General features: G+C 40.9%; 1 protein-coding gene across 1 annotated transcript; it reads left to right on the forward strand.

Moving 5' to 3' along the window:
* The first annotated feature begins 3,196 nt into the window (after positions 1-3,196).
* LOC117557737 (histone H2A-like) lies at positions 3,197-26,545 on the forward strand. The gene is made up of 2 exons (XM_034233708.1): positions 3,197-3,489; positions 26,162-26,545. The coding sequence occupies exons 1-2, from the start codon at positions 3,197-3,199 to the stop codon at positions 26,535-26,537; spliced, it is 669 nt and encodes a 222-aa protein (XP_034089599.1). The 3' UTR covers positions 26,538-26,545.
* Positions 26,546-27,654: the final 1,109 nt, after the last annotated feature.

The following is a 27,654-nucleotide window of genomic DNA, read 5'->3' on the forward strand; positions in this document are numbered from 1 at the left end:
ACACTCGAGCTGTGTACACAGAGGAATAAGGGATCTAATCGGACGTTCAATGAGGACAATTATGTCCGCACGGAGTGGCTAACTGGAAGCGCTAAACTTCAGCGTCTATTTTGCTGGCCATGTCTTCTTTTTGACAAGGGTTCGTGCTCCCTGAACAATCCTTGGGCAACTTCAGGATTCATCGACCTTGCCAACCTGTCACGGGCAATTGAGAGGCACGGTAAATCTAAAAATCATATAGATTGTGCTGTGAAATTAAAGCTTTTTGGACGCGTCAGGATTGACGAGGCTCTGGATGTAGCAAGAACCATTAGCACAAAGAAGCACAACGAACAAGTAAAAAAGAACCGGGATATTCTGAGGAAACTCATCATTGCTGCCCTGTACCTTGCACGTCAAGAGCAAGCATTCAGGGGACACAATGAGGCCGCTGGCAGCTCTAACAGGGGCAATTTTGTAGAGCTGGTACGTGCATTTGCAGAGTTTGACACTGCACTCGCGGAGCACTTGGGATCGTCAACAGTCTTCAGCGGTATGTCAAACACCATACAAAAGGACATCATTGAGAGCATAGCTCGTTGTATCCAGGATGAGACTGATAAAGAAATACACATTTCTCCTTTCATTGCTGTACAAGTGGATGACACATCAGACATCTCCAATAAGTGCCAACTCACTATTATAATCAGATATGTGAATGAAAAAGGCAGTGTGTGTGAACGTTTCCTCGGCTTTTTTGATGTCAGCTTAGAAAGAGATGCAAAAGCTGTAACATCAGTTGTCATGAGAGCCATCGGGAACTACAGCCCAACAAACAAACTGATTTGTCAGACTTATGACGGAGCAAGCTGCATGAGTGGACAGCATGGTGGCGTTCAGGCTTTAGTGAAAGCACACTGCCCCAATGCGCTATTCATCCACTGCTATGCTCACAAATTACATTTGGTTTTAGCACAAGGCACAAACAACATCCAAGCAGCCAAACTGTTTTTTGCCAATCTCGATGCCTTCCACAATTTTTTCTCACGTTCATGTAAGAGATCAGCACTACTGTCTGAAGTTGATCGAGCTGTGCGTGTACCAGGGGGTTCTGCTGTGAGGTGGAATTTTAAAAGTCGCGCAGTACACGCCATCCATGAAGGACGCGGGTCGCTCTGTATCGCTTTTGACAGGATAATGACAGAGCCGGGATGGGACAAAGAGACCATTGCACAGAGTGCTTCCTTGAAGCAAAAACTTGAGGATTTTGACTTCACCTTCCTGCTCGGGGTCTTTCAGTCCATTTTCGGCCTCACAGAACCACTCTTCCAGGTTCTGCAAAGCAAGACGGCGGACATCAAAAAATGCCAGGATCGGATCATGAGCACTCTCAGCGCTCTCAAAGCCACAAGAACAGATGAGACATTCAGTCGCATTTACGATGACACGGTCAAAGCGGTCGGCGATCCTGTGCCCCGACGTAAACGACGTCGCCGCGGCTGGGACGACCTGGAGCAAGGGTTTAACCAGCACCAAGAAGGAGACGAGGAAACGGTTGTGTCTTTCCGGCGTCTTTACTTCCAGATTGTTGACGGCATAGTGTTGCACAAGACCCAAAGATTTGCAGATATGGAGCACCTGCACTTTTTTCGGATACTGGAACACACATCATTCACATCGTTCTGCAACCCTGATGCATTTCCCAGCAGTGAGCTGGCTCAGCTGATCAACACGTATCCATTCTTTGATGAGCAGAAGTTAAGGAATGAGCTGCACACGCTGTACAACAACAGGTTGTTTCACAAGCCACCAGGAGAGCTGATACAGCTTCTTATTGAGGATGACCTACAGGGCACACTCTCCGAGGTCTACAAGCTGCTCCAGCTCATGCTCACGATACCAGCCACCAGCACATCAGCAGAGCGCTCCTTTTCCTGTCTAAAAAGGATCAAAACGTATCTGAGGAACACGTGTGGACAGGACAGACTTGTCAACCTAGCCACAATATCCATTGACTCTGTTGTTGTGGAGGACCTAAAGGCCGCTGGGAAGTTCTATGACATTGTTATTGACCACTTCGCTACCATGAAAGACAGGAGAATGGCCTTCCTCTTCAAATAGGGTGAGTGAAATGCACACCCCTTTCTCTCTGTGCATACCTGTTGCCTGAACTGCCCGTGTAGCTATGTGTGCAATTTCTGATGTGGTTATGTTGGTTATTGTGCATTGCTTGCCTGGATTTAGCTGCAGGTGTTAGTCAGTCTGAAGTAGTTGTTTTATTGCAGTTGTTTAATTAGCACAGGGTGCTGCTATCCGAAAATCAGCACCGCAGATAGCATGCCATATAGGGCCCGATCACCTGAATAGATGAGATTGTTTATATGTTTGTGTTACTTTTGGACTACGGACTGAACTAATTACAGAGACGAGGACTGTTGCTGCACTTGCCGTGTCTGTTAGTGTAACAGATGTAAATATGCAGTGGGGTTTATTTAATTAAATGTTGTATAATCACACAAATTCTGTTTTATATTTTTTTAATTCTGTGTTCTTCATTTTATTGAATGTTAAATACCTGGCAAGGTCGGAGAGCTGTGCTCAGGAGATTATTGTTGTGAGGACTTTCATTTCCTTTCTTTGTGATTTTACTTTTTGTATATATTGTGTCCCTCACGTTTCCTCTTCCCTTTTTGTAAACGTTCCAAGCAATGAGAGGAGTCACTGAGGGAAATGTATGTAAAACCGATCATTTTATCTGTTATCAGATTCAGACATTAAACAGAGATCGTCTCAACTTTACGCTGACTCGGCGGGTCTCGTCCATTATCAACACAACGCATACTGATACTTTGATGTGAACGTAAAACTTTAAAGGTCTCCTGATTTAGTTTGTGAATGAATGCTTCTTATTTATTAATTACAGAATCTGCACTGCGCATTGAGCGGCTGGTATTGCATTGGTGGGGGGAGGTTGGCATAAATTAATAAGAAAATGCTTAAATGAATAAGACGAGAGAGTTTCAGCTGGAGAGTGCGTGCGGACCTGTCGCTTAGATAACAGGCGTGTACAAGTCCTGCATCTGTATGATACAAATGTGTGTAAAATGTTACCGGGCGCTGTAATCACTCATCTGGTTACGTTATTGAACATCCCCCCCCCCCCCGACCCAAAAACATTGGCTTCCCCTACATTTTTCCCCACCCCACGCTACTGATCATGATCGAGCTGCTGAACTTCCAGGACAAAGTAAAAATCCTTCGTCTTGCCAGGGAGAAAAAGTCTCTGGACTACAACGGGAAACACATCAGCATATATCCCAATTTCAGTCCCGAGCTTACCAGAAGACGCCGGAGCTTCGATCCAGTCAAACGCAAGCTCTGTGAACTCAACTTGAAGTACTTTCTCCTCTACCCGTGCACCCTCTGCTTTGTTGTTGATGGCACACAACAACGCTTCTCTACCCACAAAGACGCGGAGGCAATCTTCATGTCTACCTCAAACTCTCCTGGGTGACGAACATCCCCAGAGATGAGGCTGCTGCTAATGGTAGCATGTTGATCCACTTCGATGGTGCAGCTAAGTGACTTTCTCCTCGGTTTCCTCTCTTCTCTTCTTTTTTATTTTTCTCATCTTCTCTAAAAACAGAGACCTGTTTACGTGACGTGTCATGACTGCTGAGATGTTGTTGACACTAGTGTTCATTTTGTTGACTAAAAAGAAATATGTTCGTCAAGACCTTTTTTTCCATGACGAAAACGAGACGATGACGAGACGGCACCGACGGCAGTAAACAATAACTGCAACGAAATCATCATGCAATATCGTTGACGAAAAGTGACGAGACGAAAATGTAGTTTACTAAATAAAAACTATGCCAAAATCTCTCTTTACTTTCGTTGACGAAAAATGAGGAGACGAAATATTATCAAAGATAATATTACATTTCTGATAGTCAGTTTTTCTCCCAGCAGTTCCATTTCCGGTGCTGCGGCTGGGCAGCAGCTGTGTGTGTCTGCGGTGCGCGCGGCGGTACATTTGAATTACACCGGGCAGTAGGGATGGGTATCGTTTGAAATTTATCGATTCCGATTTCAATTCCGGTTCTGCTTATCGATTCCGGTTCTTATCGATTCCCCGTTTCGATTCCAAAATTGTAAAATAAAGAGGTCAAACGTTTAGATAACAAAAATATATTTATTCTTAAAAGCTTTAACTGAAATTGTTACTAAAAAATATACATGCAATACAAATGTATTGCACAATAGCTGTGCTTTATTTTAACTGAGCTATGCCTGTGGCAAGCTATTAACAGGCATTACACTTTGCCTTTTCTTTTTCTTTTTTAGTGTAGTGGAGCCTCACTTCAGAGCGTTTACCGCGACCTATCTTTGGTGTTATGAAGTGACTGAGCTCGTGAAATGTCTACGGGAGGGCGGGGGAGCATCGTTGCGGGGCAACTGTGGACCTCTGTCGCCTGTCAGCGCAATTTATATGATGCCGTTTAAAAAAATGAAGGGCGGTGCCGGCCGTCAGCGTACCGAGCCGGCCGTCAACGAACCGCTGACGACCGGCCGTTCTGTGATTCTCCAGGTCCGCCCTGTATTCCACCGGGTCACCGCAGCACCGCGGTGCAGACGGACCCGCTGGAATACAGGGTCTACCGCGTTTAGGAACCGTTAAGCAGAACCGAAATTGTGTATTTTGTATGGGTACCCGGTACCCGGCATTTTCTTATCGGTTCTCATCTGGAACCGAGTTTCGGTTCCCAACCCTACCGGGCAGCGGCACACTGTGAACTGTCAGGAAGACTCGGGTCTAACTCATGGTCTAACTAACCTTATTCAACAGAAAATAAAATGGCAACAACAGGGCTTGGGAGCAGTGGTCGCACTCGCGTTAACCGAATACCCCCCCGTCAGCGCGAGTGATTGATAAATTGTGCACTCGACGGGTAATAATGGATTATGACGGAAATGTTACGATCCTGTCCGTCAAAATGACTGACAACGAAAAAGTCTAAAGCCACCACTGCTTGGGAGAAAGAAACAATGTGATATTTGGGCCCATTTTCGCTACAATGAGGCGGAGATAAAAAGCGAATGCATTGTTTTATCAGAAGGGAAGCAATGTGGCCAAAACACAGCAGGTAAAAACACCACAAACCTGACCAGATACTCTGCAAAGCTTCTCAATCATTCAACCTGAGTTTTTCATCAAATAAGGACAAGATATAATCTTATTTATTTATATATACTAAAATTACAAAGTATTAGTTTTGGTTAGACTAGTTTGACTGAAATGTTCTATATAATCTGATGACTAAAAAAGACTCAACAGTTTTCATTGACAAAAAATAGACTAAAATAATTAGTTTTCTTTGACTAAAATAAGACTAAAATGCTCAGACTTTTAGTCGACTAAAACTTGACTAAATAAAAACAGGATGAAGGTGACTAAATATGACTAAAACTAAAAAGGAAATGTAACACAGGACTAAAACTAAATTAAGAAATAGCTGACGAAATTAACACTAGTTGACACTCTCTTTTGTGTTTATTATAACAGGTGGGCGAGCGTATCGACGAACGTCCAATCAGAAGGGAGCTCACGTTGGGAAAGCTCTTCATGCGGCTTATTTAAAAATAAAACAGGACATATTTAACCACACCATAACCCTTAATATAAAAAGTGTTTGATAAATAATCCCACAGAAACACTTGTTGACATTTTCAGTGCATCCAGAGAATGTTAATTATATTCAAATGTGTTAAGTTTGTAAGGTTTAAACACATTAATATGAAAACAATCCCTTAAACCTGGAACTAAAATGTGACAAATCCAATCTAAATGACTGCGATATATTCCCTGTACTGAAGTAATACTAAAAAAACACAATATCTGCATTAAAACAGTACACTGTACGGTTAATGAAACATTAAGAGGTAAACAAACATAACATGTAAGTGGCTTTGGATAAAAGCGTCTAACACGTAACATGTAATGTAATGATAAGCTTTCAGAGGTACAACAATCAGGGGGCTGCAGGTCTGGAAACAGTAGCTGGAGCAGTTGGCTTTGTCCTGTAAAAACATCCTGAAGTTGACCTGTTGTCTAATGAAGTGGTGGAACACGCTGGAGATACCTGGTTGCATTACAAAGTGAATCTCTATTTCCAGAGAAATATAGAATGTTTGGAAGTGTTTGGAAAGAGCTCAAACACAGATCAATACATAGCAAGCACACCATCTGTCAGGTGTGGCATGACAACATACAGTATCATATCAAACAGGTATTTTAAGCCACTGCAATATTTCACATGTCAAATTCTGACGGCGTGAAAAAGCATGCAGACATCATTGCTGACGTGATAATACCTCCAGTTATTAACTGTTAAATCAAACGTTTATTCATGTTTAGCATTTGTAATGACTCAATAAATGCATTAGATATTATGCATATAGATATCACAATAACTATTTATTTTCAAACACATTAATACAAAAAGAGAAATAAAACATTTAGCCTAAATCAAATGTGTAAGATAGAAACAAATGTATAATAATAATGTAATATTCTATTGGAAAGCATTTAGCTCTCCTCTTGCTATGAAATAAACAAAGTACTGTAGTAATCAACTATTTCAAATGTATTGTAGTAAGTAGAATCAACAAGGAGTACTGTCGCTAATGATCTGAGTACTTCTACGTTTACTTTAGAAGCAGATCTGAGTACTTCTACTTTTACCTTAGAAGCAGATCTGAGTACTTCTACTTTTACCTTAGAAGCAGATCTGAGTACTTCTACCTCCTCAGTTTAAATGAAATGACTGTAAAAGCGAAATTTCCGACGCGTCCCTGAAGGCATCCCTTTAAGGTGGAGTTTCACGGTGCTGCAGCGGCTCGTCGGAATTTCAGTCCAAATAAACTGAACAACCGGAGACTTTCTGACCCCATTGACCCCCCATTGATCCCCCCATTGATCCCCCCATTGATCCCCCGGTGATGCCTCCATTGATCCCCCGGTGGTCCGGCTGGTGCTCCGCTGTTCGGTAAGTCCTCGTGTTCAGCCTCAGTTTGTAAATGCTTCTGTTTTAATCTTATCTGTGCTTTAAAAGGATGCTTACATTATGATGCACGCTTTTCAAATTTAAGACACGATGTCTAACTATCTATCATGTTTTTCACGCATAGCCCGCCGGGTATATGATTTTAACTTTGTGGATTTGAGCCTTTATTGGAGAAGAAGTTGTGTTTGCAGAGTTCTTATTATACATTTATGGTTTCCACCGAGAAGCCATTTTGGTGCGTTCAAGTTGCATCGGGTGAAAACCGTCAAAAATGAAAATCAGACATTTCCAAGTAGCAGAGGTGGAAGAAGGACTCAGATCTTGTACTTGAGTAAAAGTAGAAGCACTCAGATCATGTACTTGACTAAAAGTAGAAGTACTCACTTAATTAAAGCATTAATTAATTAACGCTGACAATTATTTTATGGCGCATTAACAGTTTGAATTATTAAGTGTTTGCAAACCAAATGTTACTGCACTTGTGTTCATATAGCAGTACGATTACAATAAAAGTGCATACTACTTTTTTCACTATATAATTTTTCGTAGAACAATCATGCGATTAATTGACATTAATAACAAATGTTAATCGTTTCCCTGCACTAAAATAAATGTATGTATGACAAACCAAAAACACAAGTGAGACCCTCAAAATTAGCAGAAAACGGACCCCTTTTATATAGACATTTGTATTCATTGGGATGAACCCCTTGAGATGCACCATCTCGTTTTCAAGGGGGTCCCAACAATAGCAACAACTTACAGACATACATAAACAAAAAGACAAAATGCAAAACATGACACACAAGACAAACCACATACAGTCTGTTAAGTGAAATTCAAGCAATGCACACAATCATTACAATTTGAGACAGTCGAGCAAATCAGTTTCATCAATATCAGTTAATAACAAGTACAGACCAGTTGAAAGTGAGATAACAATGCATGTTTAAATAAACCCAATGATGCAAGAGATCTAATAGCAGCAGGTAAAGTATTCCAGTCTGTTGGGGCTTTGAAAATGAACGCTCTTCTGCCAATCCATTTTTTTGCAGAGGGGACAGAGAAAGAAATCTGAACAGAATGTCTAACTTGATGAATTGGTGAGTAGGGTACAAAATACCGCTTTAAATAAGGGGGATAGTTAAGATAAATGCATCAGCTGGAGCCAATGCATGTGTCTTCTTACATTTAAAGAAGGCCATTTAAGTTGGTTATACATTGTGCAGTGATGTGTACGAAAAGGACAACCAAGAACAAATCTGCATAGTCTGTTGTAGGCTATGTTGAGTGGAGCAAGATCTGATTTATGTGCATTTTGGTAGACAACATCACAATAGTCCATAATCGGAAGAATAAGTTGAGAAGCAATTCTCTTTCGGACACTGCGCGTTTGGGTGGATTTGACCTATCTTGGTCGATTTTGCTGATTGATATCTCTCTCTAACCGTCAGAGCCAATGGAATCAAGGGGAACTCCCACATACTCCTTATTTGGTAATGTGTGTGTGTGTGAGACTGCCGCATAGCCAAGACCGGAAGCTGCGATAACACTGGTGGCTACCATTAGCAGCAAACTTTTACTCTCCGATTTTTACATACAAATGGAATTATGGATTATAAATAAAAACATGTATTACACAGAAACATTATCAACCTATGGATTAACCGATTCAGCCGCGTTTTTTCTCGTTTTAATGCCATTGAACAAGTCTTTTGATCAGATTGACAGCTACGGTGAGACGATCTCCCGTAAAAGCTCCTTAAAGGTACGTGTTGTGATGTCTGTGTTTGCTTCCCCTGTCAAGAGTTCGGATCACTTAGTGATGATATATATACCTAAATAATCTGTGGAACCTCAGCTTTAATCGGATATATTGTATGTGCACAGAGCTCAGTCTGCATTACGAAGAGGATAAAGAAGTCATAGCTCATAGAAATTCATCCGAACGAACACAAACATTATTTAACAATAACAGCCACTCGGGGCAGTATTGCAATAGTAGTGGGCTCTAACGTGCCACTGAAGAAGAAGTAGTGACGTCACTGTAAAATGTAAACAAACCACACAACTGAATGAGCCAGGCGGGTGCCCACCAGTAGTAGTACACATACTGTTTCAATCACATTAGTATGCATGAAAAGTGACAGGTGGTGTGACAGGTCACACCTCTCCCTACTTTTGCAAATGAGCTAAGTCCGGCCTCCCTTTGTTCGAGATCCTTTGATGTGAGGGGGTGAGGTGTTATAACAGGTAGGTGTGAAAAGCCCCCTGGGTGGCGCCTTTGTTGTCTAATTCTTTGATGTGTTGATTAAGGCATTCTCTTTGAAGTTATGTTGTCTGGCCCCTGTCCCCTCACACCCCTTTGTAGTCTAGTCCTTTGATGTGAGGTGTTATAGCAGGTAGGTGTGATAAGCCTCTGATGTTAATCTAGGTGTCTCTTTGAAGTTATGCGTGAGACTGTCTACCCGCCCCCTCCCAGCCCAGGCCTCTCCCCCCTTTTCTCCACCCCTTCCTGTGGCTATGACGCAAGCAGATAGTGGGGGGTGGAATTAGATGAAGATAGAAATATGCTCAAACTAAATAAAAAGACAGTCATTTCCACTTACCAAGTCACCTTTTTAAAAAAGAAAAATGGCAAGAGACGCCTCGAATGGGGTTTAATCAGCCTGTGACAACTTACCGCCATCCGTCCGGAGCGCCAGTCAAGAAACGAATGCAGCAGCAGTGCGGGATTCAGACGCATACAGCCAAAGATCTGTGCACAAACTTATCTCGTGCCCTCTTTTGGTCATGTGCGCGTTCATGTGTGTTGGAGGAGGGGCTCTGTGAGGAAGTGGCAGATTTTCCCTCCGGTTGTGTACTTTCAAATTCTAGCTCACTCGAGATGGTTTCTCCAAAATGATCTACCCCCTACCTTTAAGAACAATTTGCACACACACACACACACACACACACACACACACACACACACACACACACACACACACACACACACACACACACACACACACACACACACACACACACACACACACACACGCGCCTCACTTATGGTGACCGCATCCCATCCTGGTTGTGCGCGTATATGCTCCATACACTGAAGCAGTGCTTCTCGGGTCTCCCAAACCGCGTTCACAGTTCTGCTTTTAAAGTTCTATCTCACAGCCGGTGGCCGTGGTATGCGTCTCTGTGTTGCCTCTGCAAGAGCTGCAACACATTTTGGAGCACCGCAGAAAAAAGTGGAAAAAGCAGTTAGATCTGCAAAAAACACCTTCAGGATGCTCATCCTTGCTGAACTGCTGCAGGGTCAGGTTTGTAAAGGAATATTTTAGTCTGATGCTTAGCTGACCTGAGAAACTTCACATGAGTTTCTGTGTGGAGGAGGGGGTTTCACTGCCCGCTCAGACAGAGTTTCTTTGTCTGTTCATCTGTAATCGATTAGGGGAAAAGGCGGGCTGTTTAGACCCCTCCTTCAAAAGATATATAGAGATGTTTCTGTCTTTTGTGTTTAGAGTTAATTTTGGCAGCTTACATTGAACAGTGCGAGTTTCTTTGTTAATCCTCCGGCTGTTTGTCTCTCAATAAATATCAGTGTATTGACAGGCGAATCCAGTTTCCCTCATTTCATGATTGGCTCAACATTGCTGCAAAGAAGTTTTTACTTCACAATTGGCGTCGCGAACAATTACCAACAGATCGTCGAGCTGGTGAGTGTAATTTCAAATCTATATTTTGACATTGCCTCGCCAGACTCTGTGATTGACGGTATAAAAATTACCTGTGGAACAGATAGATGCCATTTTTTTGGTTTCCTCTGTGTGTGTGCACGGCAAATATTCGGAGAGACCTTAAAGAGGGCATCAGTAATGTGGAACTTCTGTTCAAAAGAAATGTAAAGATTTGTACTGAAACGAATCGCCGAATTCTGGAGATTTCAACGGTTTAACCAGTTAAATCAACTCGCCTCGACATCTCCCTGTTGCTGCTGTGCGAGGCTGTGGGTAATCCCCCTCCCCCCTGTGGGGAGCAGCACACGAGGAGAAACAAAGCACAGTGTCATATTCTTCTTAAATCGCACCATTATGAGTTTGGAACTAAACAGAACTATTATTAACGGGAAACGTGATACGAAATATTACGTCACGCTGTGTTTCATAATCTGAGGGGTTGTTGAATTTGGCTGTTGTTAAAATAAAGGGTACTGAATTCATTAAAAGTCTCTGCTCTCCGGATCGGGGAGGGCAGAGCACCACTAAATTAGCATAGTGGTTGTTGATTGAGAATAATGTAGTTATTACTTTTCAACATATTCCGTTCTTAGCACTTGTACAAGTATATATGAGTAAGAAGGCACTCATATTAAACAGATATTTCCCTACCCCCGCTGAAGTTTCCCTAATTCGGATTAAATTAAACTGGATGAGATTAGCTGTCACCTGATATTTGTTGCGGGTTCATGTTTGTTTGTATAATTGTTTCGTGTTTGTTTGTCTACCCGCCGTCTTGTGCATGCTTTGTAACAACTAATAATGAATCAGTCCACAGCCAATGTAAAATGAACTAAACTTTAGTTATCTCACCAAAAGTAAATGACAAGAACAAGACTCAGACATAATGATGATTGAACCCTTTTGCACTGTTTCTGCAAAATGAAAACGTTTTCATTATCTATTTCCAACTGTCCAGTGGAATTGGATAATTGATATAAGTTGAAGTTCAATTACAGTTTTTAAATATAGTTGAACATTCTTTATTAAACTGTTTCAAATTATTTCTAGTCATAATCCCCTCCTTTCTCTGCCCTGCTTCGTGCTGCAGAAGAAAAAATAAATATACATTTAAAAAAAAAACGCAAGACACGGGGTCAGAGACAGGCGTGACCTCTGGAAGGAAAAGATAATCTGAAGCAGACCACAGCACGGTGCGTTGGGGGTTTTATGGCCTGAGCACAAAGGAACATCTCATTTCAGCAGTCAGTTTTTTTTTTTTTTTTGGCAGAACTTTTGAGCACTTTGAAAATGTATTTTCATGCCTCTGTGCAAGGCTTAGTCTTTCTATCTGTATAGCCACTGGTGTAAAGTAACTAAGTTCATAAACTCAACAAGTACTATACTTGGGCACAATTTTGAGATACTGGTACTTTATTTGAGTATTTAAAATGTTTTGCTACTTTATTTTTCTACTCCACTACAGTTCAGTGGTACATGGTGTATTTCTACTCCACTACATGTATCTAATACCTTTTAGTTACTTTCAGATGTGGATGAATGATGTGAAATCTAATCAAGTGTTGAATCAGACTTTAGTTCCACCTGGAGTAAATCCACCAGCTACCCTGCAGTATACAAAGTACTTCAAACTAGCTGCACCTTCACCAGCTTTGAGAACACTTTCATGATCAATCATTATAAAACATATCATATATAGTATTCTGAAATAAACCAATCTGCACAGTGACTACTTTTACTGTCGCTATTTTCACTATATTTTGATGACAATACTTTTATACTTTTACTTGAGTAACATTTTGAATGCAGTACTTTTACTGTAACTTAGTATTCCTACACTCTGGTACTTCTACTTGTACTCAAGAACAAGATCTGAGTACCTAAGCTAACGTTAGCCAGAAACCTTCCATTTTGACACACAGAACAATGGGGTAATGTAAAGTAATTCACACAGCCTCTTGATAAAATGGCAGGATTGGCTCCAGGTCGCCCTTTTTATTTGCTACAAGACAAATGTGCCTTTTTTATTTCATACAGTTCAATTTGGATTGAGACAGGGAAATAATCTAAACCTCACGCGTGGCGTTTCACTCTCCAGGGGCGATATAGCGTGTATGTAATTACATTTCAAATACTGATTTGAGCCCCACCACTGTATGGGTTAGCCCTACCATAGATTATCCAACACAAATACTCTGGAGCCGATAAATCAATTAGTTGCTTATCGCGACAGGCACACAATAAAACAGTGGAAACAAACATGTGTTTGACTTTCATTATTTAATGAAACTGTGTGCCCTTTATAGTCTGTGTCCAATATTGTGTATTTGTATATATATATTATATATATCCTAAATATATGCTAAGGTCCCGCTACTGACACGATAGCAGTCACTTCGTGCGCATGTGTGTAATTAAACCCATGATATCAAAATCTCACTCCAGCCAGGTACCCAAAGTTAGCAACCCTGTCCATACCCCAATAATATTTTATTGCAGATCTACATGAATCACACAAACGACCTATTTTGGATTCAAAACGGCAAATTTCCCCAAAAGATGACAAGTTTGCATCCCTGCTTGTTATTGTTTTCATCACAGAGCTGGGAAAATGGTGTATTGATTACTGATCTGTTCAAGTCCAATTTGTTAACTGACTTTAGTTCTAATGTTAATGTTAATTTGATTTCAACCCATAAGTAATTATTTAAATTAACTCAACATTCCACATGATGGATTAGTGTTCCACATTTTTCCCACTAATTTGTTTATGATTAGGCCAATGGTAAAGAGAGACATTGATGACCCTGTGTCTTTTTTGTTAGCACGTGGTTCCATTTTGTCTAATGGCGTTGGACAGCTTCACTAAGAGTCACCCAGTTCTACCCTGCTACAGTCCGGCTGAGTGCAGTCACAGAGATGCTATGGCTGCTCTACATGACATTAATGGTTTGGTCCGAGAATGGACACCATTTCCTGCTCCTAGAGAGAATGACGGGCCTCAAACTGGACTTTACAGCCGTTGATACTGTCTCACGTGGGTCTGCTCCCCCCCACCGAGCCATGAACTGGAAGCTTGACGTCTGCTCTGAACACTTGGAACTGTCACACCAGCACCAACCCTTGGGTCAGTTAGATGAGACTAACGGCTTCACTTAGGGCATATGGGTCAGAAATATGACTCTCGTTACCATGGAGTGGGTTGTTTGTTTTTTAAGGCTATTCATACTGCTATGCAGAGTGAAGAGCCCCTACTATTTTAAAAATAGGCCTAATGTCAGGGGCCTCTTACTGTCTACTTCTGCATGTATTCACGTTATATGGACCATGTTTCCACCTGTTGAAACTAGGGCTGCACGGAACTCAGGCTACAATACAACCATTTTGTTCTGCTCTAACGATTCAATTTATAGATTCTACATCAAAATAGTTCGTTTTTATTGTTTCCAATGATAACGTCACCTTAAGTGGAGGAATGCAAACCTGTTTTAAAATGTAAGGTTTTGAATTTCTTTGACATTTCTCAGTAATGACACCCTCAGACGCCCACTATCATTTATGCCAGTGGTTCCCAAACTTTGTTGTGCCCAAGGCACACCAAAGGACAAGTAAAAATAAAAATCTCAAGGCACACCTATTGCGAAAAAATAGCCCTTATAACACGTGTTATCACTCATATTATGTAAAGTATTTGTCAATGTGCATAATTATTTACTAATGCCAAATAAAATGTGACAAAGACAACTATATTACGAAATATTTCCCAAATTAATTTGAAACTTTATCAAATTAGGCTTCATCAAACCAGCAACACACTCATTTACACCAGACAGGTCACAAAATAGAAAATGAGGCAAAGGAAACTCAGCAGAAATTCAGCACAGACAACTGTCAATGCAAGGAAGCTGCATTGTCCATGGTCCTGAACTACAAATTACAAATTATAAATGTATTACTTTAAAAATGTAATATATTACACTACTTCGTTACTATCTACATAAAGTAACTCGTTACTTTACTCGTTACTTTACTCGCCGAGCACGTACAAACTGCGCATGCGTGAGTGGCAATAACTTTCCTTACCAGCAGGCGGCGGTAGTCAAGCCCCCAGAAAGTGCGCCGGACTCAGATGAAAATATTCGTGCTGGCCAAACGGCGCTACTACACTTCCGTTTTGTTGCCAGGCCCGGAAACACTTTTCCCATTGACTTACATGGGGAAAGAGTGGTCTGTAACTCGTTGGATAATTTTTTTAACTAAATAAACTACCCAGTATGAACACTTGTATAGCCCTTATTAAAAACATTCGTTCCTCAAGTTGTAAAATGTGCTAATAACGTTATTCTGAGAGTTATTTCCCTCTGCATTATGAACGCGCATCTAATCCACGGGACCGCGCAGCCCGGCACGTTCATGTTACGTGTCCCGACCAATCAGAGCACACTGTGCTCACAGGGAGGGTGGGGCTGGAGCTATTGGAGCTACAACGAGCCGTTAAAGGCAGAGTGAAATTCAGTGAATACACGTAGTTTACAGAGATGCTGTTTGAGAAACCAATGTGAGTTGCGTTTATCTTTACCCATGGATGCACAATAAGAAAGGACCCATATCGTCTCACTGCCATCCCACGGAGCTGTAATAATGGATATATTGCACATGTTTGCTGTAATTCATTGTCATACTACATGGGCTGTATGATTAAATCTTGTACCGTAAATGTTGTATTAAATAGAGTTAATATTACCGATATCACTAGATCATTACTAGCTAACCGCTAGCTGCTAACTGCCGCCTCGTTCATATCAAATCCATGATAACAACAATCCATTACCATGCTGTCATGAACGCGCGGTGCTGTTACGTGTACGCAAATTGACGTGCTTGATGTGAACGAGCATTTTGGTTAAAGTTGCGCATGCTCTATGAGTGCACATACGGGTACTTCTCAGGCATGCTGGGTAATCTGTGACGTTTCACTCTCAAAAGTTGGGCCATTTTATCATCATGCGCTAATGAGCAGCTCTCATAGGAATGAATGAGGCCCCGCCTCCCACGCTGTGTCTAGTTCTTATTGTGCATCCATGGCGGTAGTGTGTATTTGTCATTCAATACAGGCAACAACCGGAAGACAGAGAAGAAGAACAGACTGCGTGATATAAAAATAATGGGCATACCTCCACCCCTCGAGAGTTATCACTGACTCAGCCATGTTTATGCAGCACTGCACGTGGAGATGTGGACGCGCAAGTCGCGCAGATTACGTACATATAAACCTACAAAGTACTGATATAGTAAATTTAAAAAAAAAAAAATTATTTTTTATTTTTGTGTAGTTGTATATTGCAATAATAACGTATGGTTGTCACAAAATCCCACGGCACACCCGGACTTGCCTCACGGCACACCAGTGTGCCGCGGCACACCGTTTGGTAACGGTGGTAACTCAGATGCTTACATGGACTTGTATGTTTTTACTTCATATCTAACAGAAGTAAGAGAGAAAGAGATGAGAGTGAGATGAAGAAGAGAGAGGGATGAGAAAGAGATGGGGAAGTGAGTAAAGAGGGATAGGAAGAAGAGAGAGGGATGAGAAAGACAATAGAAAGAGATGGGGAAGTGAGTAAAGAGGGATAGGAAGGAGGAGAGATATTTGCGAGTTGCATACTGACTCTGAGTTTTCTCGATTAATAGCTTATATAGACAATACCATGCTTAAATAGACTCCTAAGTTATTATTTCATATGTGACAATATGTGAGAAAAGAGAGGGAAGAGTCAAATTATATTGAGAAATTGATCAATTGATTTCATATTGGAACATTCATTTCTCAAACCTATGTTTTATGGAAGAGGAAATGTACTTCTGATAAACTAATCCTTGATCAAACGGTAAATGGTGAATTAATATAACATTTAGAATCATTGAGAAAGGGTTATTCCACAGGGACTAGCTCACATTTAACTTAAAATAACATTTCTCTGCTTTGGACTGATGAGTATATGATTCTTGCATGTTAAATGATTAACACAAACCTTACATTTATAATGTGCATGTGTTAGGAAGGCTCCCAAATCATTCTGAGGGGGCCTATCCTATTTTTGTAATTGAATGATAATGTGCTAATCCATTACCTTGAGTTGTCTGCACTCAGGAAAACATCCCTATCAAGTGTTAAACAGCTCTGAAGGCGAAGGGTCAGAGAGAGAATCACACTCTGTGGCTGCAGAGAGCAATTTATCCACGGGCAAGGAGGTCGTTCGAGATGAGAGGATTCTAATCTTCAACTTTCTGATGAGATGGGATGCTTCTTCATCTTTCTGCTCGGTGGGCTCAGGCAGACAACTCTACAGGACGAGCGATGGTTTCAGAGGCAACTGGATGCGCCACTTGGAATAGGCAGGTGCTCTGCTCTCAAGCAGATAGCAGAAAGAATACAGGCAGATGAGCCTCTGTTTCACTGGGAGATCACAAAGTGCTCACTGAATGAGCCACAAAAGCAGAGCAATTGGGGGGAATTGAGATATGGCGCTCTGATGAAGAAGAGTTTTGAGCCAATCAGCACCTCAGTGCTAATCTACAGTATCAGGATGCCTTTACACACCAGACATTCTGTGTCATAAAGAGAGGAGGAAAACATGTTCTTCTAGCTCTGATACAAAGATAACATTTGAATTGAATGATCAGATGATTACAGATGTACAATTAATGATTGTTTTTGTATTCCCAATGAACAGATATGTGTTAAATAGTGGTGATAAATATATTTTGTCAGATCAGATTACACTTTCACACTAAACAAATTAATTAATTGATATTTTCAGATTTATAAAGTATTGAACAATAAGATATTTCTAATATTATAACAGACAATGTTACTATCCTTAATCATTATCAGGTAAAACAGATGTTTTGATATTGATTACAGTTGATACTCTGAATAAAGAACAGATGTTTTGATTTTTCTTTTTCAGGTCGTTATACAATGAAATGTTTGATTCTTCAGATTGTTAAACATCTTGAGAATTGTTTAGTTTTCCCTTCAGATTTTGAGATGACATAATGATTGATAGTTGAAGTAATGTAATTAATTAAATATCATGCCTTACTCTTGAATACAGCGTAATGAAGTAAACGTAAAGTAATGTTAAAGATTGAGGACACTGTAACTTTACAGATTACAGATTGATCGATCACTGTGAATTTATACCTTAACTAGGAACCTTAGCTGGATCTCTCATGATTCTGATTTATACCTCAATTGGATTTATTATAAATCCTAAATTATAATTGTGTTTTTAATAAGTAATTGCCTTGAAGTAAATCTTTGAGATGTAAGCTGATTTAGAATTTGTGTTTGATGAATGAGATTAACTGAGTGATAAATGATAAAAGATCTTATTTTTGAAACATATATTTTGCTATAATATTGTTGTATTTCACGTGTTTATTATTGTGCTTTTTGACAAATGATGCCAAACACTGAAGAGAGAGGATTTTTATTATGATTGACTGTGTTCAATCATGGTGATTGAAGTGTTTTCAATCTTGTTCTACTTTTGATGTAATTAATGTGAGTGAGCCCACACAACTCTGAAGACGCTTATTGATTTAAGTATTGACTGAAATATTCTTTAGACTAATGTTAATTGATTATCATAAATTGATAAAAGGGTGGATCTGTAAAGGAATATTTTAGTCTGATGCTTAGCTGACCTGAGAAACTTCACATGAGTTTCTGTGTGGAGGAGGGGGTTTCACTGCCCGCTCAGACAGAGTTTCTTTGTCTGTTCATCTGTAATCGATTAGGGGAAAAGGCGGGCTGTTTAGACCCCTCCTTCAAAAGATATATAGAGATGTTTCTGTCTTTTGTGTTTAGAGTTCATTTTGGCAGCTTGCATTGAACAGTGCGAGTTGCTTTGTTAATCCTCCGGCCGTTTGTCTCTCAATAAATATCAGTGTATTGACAGGCGAATCCAGTTTCCCTCATTTCATGATTGGCTCAACATTGCTGCAAAGAAGTTTTTACTAGAACAAGGTTCAGTTGGTGGGCGTAGCAGTGAACAAACTGAGCGTTTGGGTACGTCTCCTTCATCACCGTCTGTACCCCGCGCACGTTACCGCTCATGACGGCCGCCCCGTCATAGGTCTGAGCGATTAGCTTTTCTTTCAGCTTCAGGGGTTCCAGAACAGTCTTGATGCTGTTAGAGAGACCTACACCAGTTGTGTCCTTTACTTCCACAAACTCCAAAAAACGCTCTGTAACTGTGAGGTCAGGCATAATGTATCGCAGCACAATCACCATTTGCGATTTACAGGAGACATCGGTTGTCTCGTCGGCCTGAACGGCAACAAATTATGTGTTGTCCACTTGCTTGGCTATTTCCTCCCTGTACACATCCTACATGCAGTCCAAGAGTTCATTCTGTATGGTGCTTGATGTCCCTTTGAAAACAAGCTGAGCTTCGTAGTGCCGTCGAAGCCTGGAATCGCCCTCACACATTGTCTCGAAAATTTACCTGAATATCCCTGGATTCAGAGAGTCCGCCGACTCGTTGTGGCCCCGCAGTGCTGTCTCACATTTCCCACACAGTTTAATACAGGTGATGATCCGACCAAGCACGTACCTGTTTTCTTCCACCTTCCTATTATGATCATCAATGCAGCGTCTGTAGGCGCTGTCAATCTGAGCTGCAACATTCACCCTTCCAAGTAATCCCAATTTTACGGCATTTTCCAAATGACTGTTGCTGCTCTCATGCTTCATTGTCCTCTCCGAAAGATGCTTTAAGTCCTTGTAACCTGTCCTCGACCAAGTACCTTGATCTTCACCAAAAAGCAGGCAAGGAAAGCAAAAGAGGGAATTCTTCTGGATGCTCGCCGTTAGCCATTTCTTTTTAGCAAACCACTCAGCGTTAAACCCACGTTTCACTTTGCCCGCAGTCTGGACCATTTGGAAATCCGGTGGATGGTGGGCACCGAGGCGCTTTACCTCCAGTTTCTCTCCGAGACTAAGTGTCTCAAATGTGTGCTCCAGTAAATGGTCAACTTCATTCATTTTCTTTCAGTTTTTTACTTCTTTTAATCGCTGGTGATGTTAGCTATATGCTGCTCTCTTGTCTCCTCTTCAAACTACACGTGACGTTTCGCAGCACTGCACACGTGACGTACTTACAGCCAATCAATTCTGAATTATGTGAGATGACGTATGGTGGGGATGGCAGCTCAATGCCCCTATGGTCATTATTTGTTTGCCACACACATTAAATAGAAAAATACTCTGAGCATGCGCAGTGTAATTTTTACAGTCACCGTTCACTTAGACAGTGAGAGGGAGGGGCAGGATCGGGTTTTGTCCCACATGGCTCTAAACAGCTCAAAACGGCAATGTAGACACTAATTAGAAGAACACAGACTAAAAAAGCAATTTCCAGACGAATCAGATGATTAAACATATATATATATATTTTTTTGTAATCATTATTTGTAATACTTTCTGCTGACACTAGGTGTGCTGTCCCCTAATGACCCGTCGCCACTGCCTGTGTGGTAGTCTGGTCAAAAGTGGTCTTCAATGGCATTAAAACGATAACAACGATGCTGAAGTTAATCCATAGGTTAATCCAATGTGTCTGTGTCCCTTTGAAATGATTTCTGATAATCCATGAGCAATAAATCAGCTTTTCGGTTTTGAAATGTCAGACCTAGAGACAGCTTCACTGTGGAGCAAAACTGTGTGAGCGAAGCGCCATCTTTTTTTTAACATGAGTGTATGCGGGGAGATTTCCTTTCGATTCTATTGGCTCTAACGGTCAGAAAGAGATGTCACATGTCAAAATCGAAGAAGGAGGGCCAGAGATGAGGAAAATCCACCCAAATGACACCAGAAGTGTTTTTTTTGGTGCTAAATCTGTCTAAAAAGGTCATATTTCACTTGTTTTGCATCAATCTTGATACAGGGTACTTATTATATGTTGTAGTTTGGATTCCAAATGCTTTTAGTCTACCATACCATCATCCAAGGGTGGTTTTCACTATAAGTAATTATTATTTTTTGGACGGACTGTGTTCAAGCTGAATTTACTTTAAAATAAAAACATCTATATTGATTCTGACACTTCTACATCCAACTCACAGGTGTAACCTTGCTTTGAGAAAAAAGATTATTAATTTAACCCTTTTAGAAGAAAATATATGGTCATTTGTTCTGGGAATGTCATTTTCGAGTCTGAGAACTGAAAAACAGGCTTGGGGCTTAACAGGTTAAGAGGTTAATCACCGAAAAATGCAATTACGATAGAAATTGTCCCCTGTCAAAAGTTTCTATGGTGTACTACTTAAGCTCAAGGTCATGGCTTCTTTATTTGTTTTTTTCGAGAGGTTTTGACAATTCTTCATAATTTATTGGGTCTTTAAGAATTCAAAAATTGCCTGAACAATTTATCAGATGTTATGATAGTGATTAACTACCATAATGTTCGAAGCCTTTACGCGCTTGTAAAATATTTCGAATGGATCCATGTTTCTTAAAGATTTACAATTTAAAAAATGTTACACATTGCTGAGTTGCATCTTAAATTAATATTAATATTTCCAACTCTTACATGATGTATACCCCTTTTATGTGGCATATACTATTTACTCTTTTATATCCTCTATACCCTGCCCTTCTAAAAACAGAGAATAGTAAGGTGTAAAAGGTTTTGGGTTTTCAAAGTCTCTGTTAACTAACTCAAACTCTGTTTTCTGTCCCACAGACGGAAGAGCGCAGCAGACGATGCTCTAAAACACCAAAGAAGTGTCTTGTTTTCCTCTGCAAAGACCCGAGAAATCAAATATATCGGGAAGAGGCAAGACCGGAGCTCAGCTCCCATTGGCTCACACATAACTCGAGCCCTGCATGCGGCGTCTCGTCGCTACGGTTCTCTCTCTCTGTGTTCCTGAGAAAGTGTGTGTGAGCTCCAGCTCTACTGATCCATCATCTGTGTGTCTGGATAAACCTCTGAATGGACTCTGTGCTCTTTTTTCTGGAGCGTTTACCTCAGACTATAGGAGCTAGCTTAGCATGCTAGCTGGAAACACGTTAGCAACACTAGTCAGATTGAGAGTTTGACGGAGAGGGAAACGGTGTGTTTAACGGAGTCTGCAGGGAAAGGTGATCTAGGAAACATGAGTAAAGTCCAGATGCTGCTGTCGTTGAAGAAGCAGCGACTCACTGCTGCTGCTGAAGAGATATTTGCTCTGTTTGAACAAACGATAGCAGAGCTCGATGAGGAGCTGTCTCTTTCCAAAGAGGAGAACGAGAGACTCCAGAAACTACTGGACGCTGTTTTACAGCCTCAGCTTCGGATACACAGAGCAGATGTCCAGCAGCTGGTGGTGGTTAAAGAAGAGCCTCTCCCTGACCAGCAGGAGGGGAGCACCAGTCTGGACCAGGAGGACCCAGAGCCCCCCCCACACATTAAGCAGGAACAGGAGGGAGAGCAGCTTCAGGAGCCGGAGGAGGCTGATATCACCAAGTCCACTTTCACTCCTGACCCTGTGAAGAGTGAAGATGATGAAGAGAAACCTCAGTCCTCTCAGCCTCATCAAAGACAAACTGATCACATGGAAACAGAAGCTGATGGAGAGGACTGTGGAGGACCAGAACCAGCCAGGAACTCAGATCCAGAGAGCAGTTTACAACCAAAGACTCAGGACCCCACTGGAGACTCTTCTGAAGACACTGATGACTCTTCTGAATCTGACACTGAAGACAGTGCTGATTGGAAGGAGACCAGAGAACCTGCCTCAGGCTCAAACTCACTGAAAAATAGACAAGAATCTGTCAGTGATCCCCGACGTAGTGCTGAAAAGAAACCATTCAGCTGCTTAGTCTGTCAGAAAGCTTTTAGATATAGAAAAAAACTAGATCAACACATGAGAGTCCACACAGGAGAGAAACCCTTTCGCTGCTCAGTCTGTGAGAAAACTTTTTCACGGAGTGGAAATTTAAAGAAACACATGAGAGTCCACACAGGAGAGAAACCTTTTCGCTGCTCAGTCTGTAAGAAAGCTTTTTCACAGAATATACATTTAAAGACACACATGAGAATCCACACAGGAGAGGGAGCACACAGCTGCTCAGTCTGTGAGAAAGCTTTTTCATGGAGTGGAAGTTTAAAGAAACACATGAGAGTCCACACAGGAGAGAAACCCTTTCGCTGCTCAGTCTGTAAGAAAGCTTTTTCACAGAATATACATTTAAAGAAACACATGAGAGTCCACACAGGAGAGAAAGCATTCAAATGCTCAGTTTGTGAGAAAGCTTTTTCACAGAAGGAAACTGTAAAGGAACACATGAGAATCCACACAGGAGAGAAAGCATTCAAATGCTCAGTTTGTGAGAAAGCTTTCTCACAGAGTGGAAGTTTAAAGAAACACATGAGAGTCCACACAGGAGAGGAAATATACAGCTGCAATGTTTGTGACAAAAGATTTAAATGGCATGGTCGTTTCAGAAGGCACAAGTGTGTTGGTCGCCAGTCCTCACAGCTTAATGAAATTCAAACAGGATAACGGAGAGGCAGAGCCTCCAATCAGCAGCTCAGCTGAACACATGGAAACAGAAGCCGATGGAGAGGACAATGAATAATTATGACAGTTCACACGTGAGAGAAATCTGTCTGTGGACAATATGTTTCATGTTTTTGTCATTCTGATGTATACGTTAACCACTGACTGTTGATGAACCACTGCTCATTTAAGGTGGACTGACCTTTACAATGGACCAGCTAGTCTTAGTGTCTGTTGAGAGCTTCATAGTATGTTGAATACTTAAAACGAAAGTTAGTTATAATCAATTATATTCTTGTATAACCCACAATGAAAATGCTTCATATTTTAGGTTTTTCTATATTTACAGCATAAACAAAACACCAGTGGTTTGTTAAGTTGAGTGTAAGACCTATAAATGATGTATGCCTTACTCTCTGATAAGAGAGTAGGCAGTTTTTTCACTCTCCTCTGACAGCAGTTCACAGGGAGGGGGGCTCCTGACTTAAGGAGAAACACATTGAGGCCTCAAAAAGGTGGTTATGTCTAGGGCTGAACGATTAATCGATTTTAAATCGAAATCGCGATTTTAAATGATGCGATTATCAAATCGCAAAGCCTTCGATTTTATTTATTTATTTTTTCACAATTTTTGTAATTGTTTTATTGTGTGTCAGTCATCCACACCAATCAGAAGTGCTGTGCTCCACATGTACCAGCCATTGTTAATCAATCAGAAGTAGCCCATGATAGAAGGTGATAGACAGATTGATCCAATCACCTGCCAAGTGCTTCTGAAAGTGCCTGCCCTTTCCAAATGGCTTCCAATGGAGCTTTAGATGCTTTGGTGAAACCAACCATCTGAGTCAGGTTAGCAATGCTCCATCACATGTTTCTATTACAGGGTGAAGCTTGACTTTAAAGCAACCCAACGGAAGTTTCATGTAAGTTTAGCTCTTTCACTCGTAGCTCGGGCTGCGGGGGTGCTAGAGACGGGAGCACGTTGATACGACCTTCCTAGCCGGAATTATGGCCGCATTTTACAATAAACTTCCGTTGGGTAGCTTAAAAACAAATATCGCAAATCGCAATCGTAATATTTGTCAGAAAAATCGCAATTAGATTTTTTTTTCCCAAAATCGTGCAGCCCCAGTTATGTCATAGCCATAGAATATGTCTGGTCATGTCCTTTTTTTTTTTACACAAACATGGGAAGGTGTGTCTTATGCCATAGCCAATAGAAGATGTTGGTTGGGAATAGAGGAGGTGTTTTTTTGGGGTTTCGATCCGGTTTTTTGAGCATAAAGAGACTGGTTTTTTGAGAGAGCGCGAGAGAGAGGGGGAAACCCCTGGTACACTCTCTCCCGGTAGGCTCTGGCCCTAGGAGCTGGGTAAATAGCTCTCGGTAAGGTTGCCTGGAAGACGTAATTATTACGTACAGGATCTTAGAGCTAATCATTTTAGTTAGACCTTGCCTGGAAGACGTAATTATTACATACAGGATCTTAGAGCTAATAATTTTAGTTAGACCTTGCCTGGAAGACGTCATTATTACGTACAGGATCTTAGAGCTAAACATTTTAGTTAGCCCTGCCTGGAACACATGAAAATGTATCAGGATTTTAGAACTAATTAGAAAACCTACGCCATCACGAGGAAATTCCTTTTGAATTTCGTCGGAAGACTTTAATGGGAGAAATATGAATTAAGGTTTTAGATAAAAATATAACCCCAGCATGATATGTTTCGTATGATTATAATGTGTTAAAGAGAGAAGGTAAAAACCCTGTATTAGTTTGGACCTAATTTTCTTCAAATGAACTGATCCCACCTTTTTGGACTGGGACAACTAAAAGGACATCTGTGCTCTCCTCTCCTGCTTCAAATGTAAGACTGCACCCTGCCACACTCACATTTAGGTAGGACCACACCTCATTCACTGATACCAAAATCCTTCGGGATCCCTTAAACAGATTAAAAAGAGTTGTCTGAATTGAAACAGCAGCTAATTGAACCTGGTTCTTCAGGAGTTAATAGAGGTGAGATCTTGCTGACCTTGGTGGATCTGAGCCAAGCAGTAAACTTACATAGACTCAATAACTTCGGTCAGGTCAATTAGTAGGTCAGAATAATTTACCGGAATAAATTATCAGGACCTCACCAACTCTAAACATGTCTTAATGCAAACGTTTTGTAAAATGACGCTAGACCAACAACGTGCTGTTGGGCTGGGTGCTCTCTGCAGGACGGTGTCTGTACTCAAAGGTTGTTTATGGTATTAGAGCTTCACTCTGCTTTTGTTGTCCAAACGACGCCAACAGAGCGATACGTCTTCTTTCCAGCAGATGGCATACATGTTACATCATCCAGTTCAACTGTCATCCACATAGTAATGATTCAAAACAGCAATATGTGAGACATGGCTATTGACTCACAATCTCAACAGAATGTGAAGAGGTTGCAGTCTTGCGGTTATGTCCAAGATGTTGTTTTTTGTTGTTGTAAGAGATAATAGGGATTGATGCAGAAAATAACCAGAAGATAGTCTGGATAGAGCCTTCAAAGAACCAGAAAGCGTTTTGAAGATTATTAGGGATATAGAAAGAATACAAATATTACAAATTATTATATTTTTTGCAGTGTCAACATCTACAAATGTAAAAGTATTCATTTATTAATAAATCATATTTATGTTATAATTATATATTTTTCAATTTGTTCATCACCTTAGTATTGAAGCTGATAAAGTTGGAGCTATTTTTAATAGCAGTATTGGTTATGCTGCTTGGTAGTTTATTTTTTGTTGAAATACGAAATAATTCACGAGTTGATTTTATTTTTTATAAAAATCAGAATCTGTAAAATAAAATTGTGCCAGAAAAAGACCGGAGGAAAGGCCCGAGCCAAGGCTAAGACCCGTTCCTCCTGGGCCGGGCTCCAGTTCCCCGTCGGCCGTGTCCACAGGCATCTGAGGAAGGGTAACTACGCCCACCGTGTCGGTGCCGGAGCCCTGGTGTACCTGACCGCTGAGATCCTGGAGCTGGCTGGAAACGCCACCCAGGACAACAAGAAGACCCGGATCATCCCCCGCCACCTGCAGCTCGCCGTCCGCAACGACGAGGAGCTGAACAAGCTGCTGGGAGGAGTGACCATCGCTCAGGGAGGCGTGCTGCCCAACATCCAGGCTGTGCTGCTGCCCAAGAAGACCGAGAAGGCCGCCAAGAAGTGAAGACCCTGACCCCGCTTCAATAAACACCAAAGGCTCTTTTAAGAGCCACACACTTCTGTCCAGAGAGCTTTCCTTCATCGAACCTGTGCCTCTATTATATAGTGTTGAAGAGAGGATAAGTGTATGTTCCTTATTTGTGATTATATTCTATAAACTATGAAATCTCAAAGCTTTTATCTGGGTTTCCAAGCAGTCTGTAAACCATCACATCTACTTTATTGTCAATCTTTCATTTTCCGTTTCCTACAATCCAGTCAGAGGAATACAAATATATATATATATATATATATATATATATATATAAACGTGCATATAAATATATATATACAGTATAAACATATTTATACACGATCTATTCATGTTTTTATGACACTCATATTACTGCTAATATAGATCATGTTTAATAGACTTTAAAGTGTCTAAATACCTGTCACTTGAAGAGTAATCAGGGTCCTTACTAAAATATAAAAAGTTACCAGAAAACAAAAAACCCTAACCAACCAAAAGTACTAAAAATGCGGAAGGATCCCGAGCTGGACCGTGGTCAGTGAAGGTCCTCATGTGGTTCTCCTTTACATCCGCAGATACGATTTAAAATCTGTCGCTAGTCGCAGTCAACTTGTCAAAAATGTCTGGAAGGGGAAAAGGAGGACATTTGAATCATCAACTTTATTGTCAATCTTTCAGTTTCCGTTTCCTAAAATCCAGAGGAATACAAATATATATATATAAACGTGCATATAAATATATATATATATATATATATTGTGGTGACACGTTATTGGACATAATTCACCCCCCCGGGTCCAGACGGCGTTTATGGAACGCCCTTTGCGCCACAATTCGTGCGTTCATTCGCGCAGATTAACGGGGAGGTCCGTTTATTCGCGCGAAACTACGCGCGAATAAACGGGGAGGTCCGTTTTATAAACGGGGAGGTCCGTTTAAGTTCAAAGTCTCAGTAACCAATCAGTGAAGAGCAAAACCAGACCAAAGCAATCTGTAGATGAAAAGTTCCTGACATTGTGAGGCTGTAAATTGTACGTTATTCCAGATTCAGGGGACTATGTATTAATTTGGCTTTCAATATAATAAATATATCAATCAATATAACCTG

The sequence above is a fragment of the Gymnodraco acuticeps genome, unplaced genomic scaffold, assembly GCF_902827175.1.
Source record: "Gymnodraco acuticeps unplaced genomic scaffold, fGymAcu1.1, whole genome shotgun sequence".
Lineage (NCBI taxonomy): Eukaryota > Metazoa > Chordata > Actinopteri > Perciformes > Bathydraconidae > Gymnodraco > Gymnodraco acuticeps.